This window comes from Gracilinanus agilis, chromosome 5 (genome assembly GCF_016433145.1).
Source record: "Gracilinanus agilis isolate LMUSP501 chromosome 5, AgileGrace, whole genome shotgun sequence".
NCBI classification, from domain to species: domain Eukaryota; kingdom Metazoa; phylum Chordata; class Mammalia; order Didelphimorphia; family Didelphidae; genus Gracilinanus; species Gracilinanus agilis.
This window is the reverse complement of record NC_058134.1, coordinates 136,008,145-136,013,015: the sequence shown is the minus strand read 5'-3', so window position 1 is coordinate 136,013,015 and position 4,871 is coordinate 136,008,145. Positions and strand designations below refer to the sequence as shown.

General features: G+C 39.8%; 1 protein-coding gene across 1 annotated transcript in view; it reads right to left on the bottom strand.

Annotated features, from left to right (window-relative positions):
* Positions 1-4,601, bottom strand: part of LOC123249958 (ankyrin repeat domain-containing protein 7-like) — a 24,843-nt gene extending 20,242 nt beyond the window's left edge. Inside the window, exon 1 of the mRNA XM_044679033.1 lies at positions 4,378-4,601. Coding sequence (XP_044534968.1) covers positions 4,378-4,601 — 224 coding nt within the window. The remainder of the gene's footprint in view (positions 1-4,377) is intronic.
* Between the last annotated feature and the right edge of the window lie 270 nt (positions 4,602-4,871).

The window sequence follows — 4,871 nt, the reverse complement described above, 5'->3', positions numbered from 1 at the left end:
TTGCTGAGCATTTTTGGGAGACAGTATAACTATAAAGGTAGAGAGGAGAGGAGAGGCTGTAACAGTTTTCTATATGAATTCATAGGGAGTTGATGTTTGCAAATTCAATGTTCTTCATTCTGGAAGTGTCTCTAATTACATATTCAACAGAATTAATCTTAAAACTATGTAGTGGATAATTACCTAGTTGACCTGCTATATTTAGGCTCAAATGGCAAGGGGTCCCTTCTTTGGTCAACACATTTAAAATTATCTCAATGTTGAGAAGAGACTATTTAGTATTTTTTATAAATGTCATATTGACTAGTTATAAGACTTTTTCTTTAGTTTTTAGATAGCATTTATATTTTAAATATACTCATTTCCATGATCGTTCCTTTTATAAAAATATTTTAATAACCACAAAAATTTGCTTAATGGACCCCGAGTTTATGCTAATTAGTCCTGTATTTTTGCTATGCAAATTAGGCTCAGAGCCTATATATATATATATATATAATCATTAACTTTTGTCCTTGGGATATAATATCCCAAGGACAAAAGTTAATGATCTTCAAATCTCAGGATATCCACCAGAAGAAGGTCAATGAAGATAATCAACCAAGAAAGCCTTTGACTTTAGGCATTTCAGTGGGTCAGTAAATACCTCACAGCTACTTTAACCCAGGAGGCTGTTCTCACTTAGGCACTTGTGGAGAGCCACTGGATGTAGAAATGCCATTGGAGAAATAGGATCAAATTTAGGGCCTGTTATCTGGATTCCCTAAGTGACCAATCCAGACTGAGGCAGTCTTTGTGTTTGGTCCTGGTCACCTGAGCCCCAAAAAGCTCTGGAACCAGCAGGTAGGTTAATCCAAAATCAACCTGATCCCTCCAAGAGGCTATTAGGAGTCATTTAGAGAAACAGAGTCTGTAACAGATATTTTATCTGGATCCCATTACAAAATCATCGACAAGTAAGACTGTGTGTATGATTTTTCTGCACTGCATGTCAGGACAGACAGAATGGGCCATCTAAGATAAAAATCTGAGGCTCCTCTTTTGACTCAGTCTTTGATCCCCACCTTTCTTAGAATTCTTGTTGGAGAGCTTTGAAGTGGCAGACCAGCATCTACTGAGTTAATGATTCCTTTCCTTGATAATTGAGAAACCTGAATCCTAACAAATGTTACTTAGATAAGATTGCTTATTCAGATTAGAACTGGCTCCTTTAGTCTGAACTTCATTTGGGCAAATGCAGGATTTGACTGGTGAGCATCTCCATGGGGTATTTCCTCTCCCAGAATTATTCCCTACTAAGTTGGTGGTTGAAATTTGACCATTTGTCTTTGCACCTTTATTCTTTAGACTTCAATGGATTATGTGTGATTTATTACCCCCTTACAACAGTGACTCTTTTTGTGTTCTTTGCTTGAAATCAGTATATAATAAACTCCCAAGCCCGCAGAATTCGGAACAGCATGGGCTAACCACTAGTCTAGTTGTTCTCATTTTCTTTCTTCTGCTTTAACCATCCTATGCCACCACGCTGCTCAGGACCCCCAAAAATCATATAGAGGCATGGCTCCCTACAGGCACTCCTACTTCTGTTTTGTAAATATAAAGTTGGGGACAGGTCTCTTAATTCTTGGCTTTTAGGACAAGTAAAAATACTAAGAAAAGCCCACAATATAATCTATTACTTCTAATTTTGAAATCTAATGAATGATTGATATTGGAAATGAAATGGGAAACATTTTGGACAAGTTTACTGCAGAAGAGGATTCTATTATTTCTAAGAATACATATAATTATTTGTAGATTTTCACTAAATCAAAATCTATGTGAAATTTAATTTGGATAAGAGACTACATACTTGAACCATCAAATTTCCAGGCAGGATTCCATAGATTTTCAATATTTAATAAACAAAATAAACCATACACATCCTTCAAAAATACATTTGGAACTTAACTTCTCTATGAATAATTTCTGGAAAACATGTTTAAATATCCTAGTGTATATATTGTTTAATAAAATTCAAAAGAGCTAATATGTGGATAGTGAGTTAGCCTTGAAGTTAGCAAGACCTGCTGTAAAAGGGAATACTTGGTTCTCTTTGAGTTCACACTTGTGAAAAGGGAATCCTTTGTTCTCTTTGCCTAGTTGGAGTTAACACCTTGGTTGGCAATAACTTTGAATCAACACGCTTGAACTAGGTGGGAAAAGCTTGAAAACCACTTGGTGAGTTCACGCCTTACTTGATGCTAGGTGAAAGAAGAGTTAACATACTCAGAAAGGTGTGCATCCAAAAGTTCACATACTCAGACAACTTGGAAACTGTAATTGGCCCCCATGAAAAGGGGCAGGGACAGGAAACCACGATAAAAACAGGCAGTCTGATGAAGGAAGCTAATAGAGAGTGAACTCCAAGAAGAGAGTCACTCCAAGAAGGAAGTTGGCTTCAAGAAAAAGGGTGGCTTAAAGAAGAAAGTTGGCCTCAGGATTCACCATCAGCTCCAGTCATTGTCTTGGGTGAGTGGATAGCTGGTTTTCCCTTCCTATCTTCTGGAGATAGTTTAACTCTGTTTGAAGGTTAACAAGTCCTGGCTGAGCCAAGCACTGGAACAATATTTGGTTAGATAGGTTAATGTCTTTTCTACCTTTTTGTACTTTCACTCTTTCTACCTCTTTTATAAATAAAAGATTTATAATTTTCATATATTTAGCCAAACCATTAAATTTAACACTTACACTGCTAAGGTTCAAGCCGAACCGCTGACATATACTAGTTGAGGCAAGTCTCTTAAACCTCTCACTGATCTAAGCAATTTTCTAAGATTCTAAATTGCAGAGAGAGTTCCCTATACCAATGAAAGGATATATCTAGTCCATATCCTCTGAGAAAATCTAACATATGTATTTAATTGGTTATTAATTGGGCTATATATATACTGAGAGAGTAATGAAGCTAATTGTTTAAACTACACATGAAAAACCAGTCTCCTTAGTCATATTTCATACCTGTTTTTTATCTGTCTTTATAACTTATGAAAACCATATACTAAATATTCATTTAAATTGAAAATACCAAAAACCTGTTTTCAAGAATTTAGAATTTGTTTATGGCATAGGAGGTCTTATTATAATTACTTAAAGAAAACTAAATGATGATACTCTTTAGGATATATATCATGTGACAATCTTTTTTTTTTTTTGACAATCATGAGACAATCATTTTATATCTTCCTAATTAATTCACTATGTTACTTAGCACAGTAGCTCTTCCAAACCTTTTCATTTCTCTTCAAGCCTCCCTTATTTCATCTAGCACCTTCTCAGCTGAGAATTTTGCTTCATATTTAGCTGAAAACAATTGAGGCTATTTCCTGAGATCCTCATTTCCCCCTCCTGTTATGTCATCCAAGTGCCTTCTGCCACTGTCTCCTCCTTAACCCATCTCACATGAAGAAGTGGCCCCTCCTTGCCAAGGAAAAGCCTTTCCACAAAAAAGTGATGCCATTCCTTCTTATCTCCTCCCACAGTTAGCCCCCTCTATCTTTCCTCTTTTCCTTTATCTTCAATCTCTTTGGCTAATGGCCACCTCCCTGCTTGCCTACAAACAGCCTTCTCCCTCAGTTCCCCCCAAATCTTCACTTCACATATCCATCCCCACTCTCATCCCACATTTCTCCTGCCCTTTCTGCCTAGAGGCCATGAGAGGCCATTCACAATACATGCCTCTCTTGTGATGTTAACACTAAATTCTGACTCCTGACTTCTCCAAAGTTACTAATGATCTCTTCATATAGCTAGACCTTTCTGAAGCCTTTGACACTGTATTTCTCTTCTCCTTGGTACTCCCTTCTCTCTAGGTTTTGTGACACTACAGTCTCCTGGTTCTCTTCACCCATTTCATACTCTCCCCAGGCTCCCTTGCTGATTAACTCCATTCCACTCACTTCCTAAGGTGAAGGGGCCATCCCTCCTTCCTCCATTTCCTTTATCTGTTGCGGGTATTCAGATGCCTAGCACATAGAGTAGGTGCTTAATAAAAGCAGCAATTCATTTCCTGCCTGTACAGTGTTACACTTCATATATCAGGGCAGGATACAGTGATGTTTGCTTCCTTGTTGCTGTGGAGAATGAGTAATTTGGACCCTGGCTAAAAGTAAGGCGTTTCCCATTCGTTCAGAATGGACAGGCAAGAGGGTAAGCAGAGACCAGCTTTGGTCACTTGCTTATCCAATCTGCAGAAGGCAAAGCCTGACTGAGGCTCTGCGCTGTCCCAGGTGCTCAGAGAAGAGCTTTCTCAGGATTAGGGGACCCACGGGGATCCAGCTGAAGAGATGGGCTTAGGTTCCTCCAGCGGGCCCTCCCCTCACCCCTTTCTCTTACCGGTTCAATTTATCCGGTTCGTTCGGGTCGTTCTTTCTCAGCAGCCGCTGCACCTTTGCTAAGTCTCCGATGGAAGCCGCTTTGTGGAGTTTCCCAAGTTCCTTATCTTGGAGGCGGTATCCTGTGACAGCGACTGCTCCATCAACCCCGCTGTCTCTGCGTGGGATGACAGAAGAGCGAGACTGAGAATGACTTTTGCTGCTAAAGCCGAAAATCCTTTTCATTGTAGTTAGTCGAAATCTAGAACTAGTTGGGAGGACTCGTGGGGGCGTCCTCCCTCCCTGAGCCTCTCCGCCCTCCTCCAGTCCCTCTCCTCAGCTCTAGAATCAAAGAGAAGGCCTAAGACTTAGGCCCTGAGGGCCCAGCAGTAAGAACCAATCCAAGCCTGGAGACAACTGTAGCCCTGGCAACGCTGGCAAGGGGATTAAACTACGCATGCGTTCTTAAGACTTCCGGGTCACTATGCAAGGGCCCAACTGTAAAGTCACGCAGAA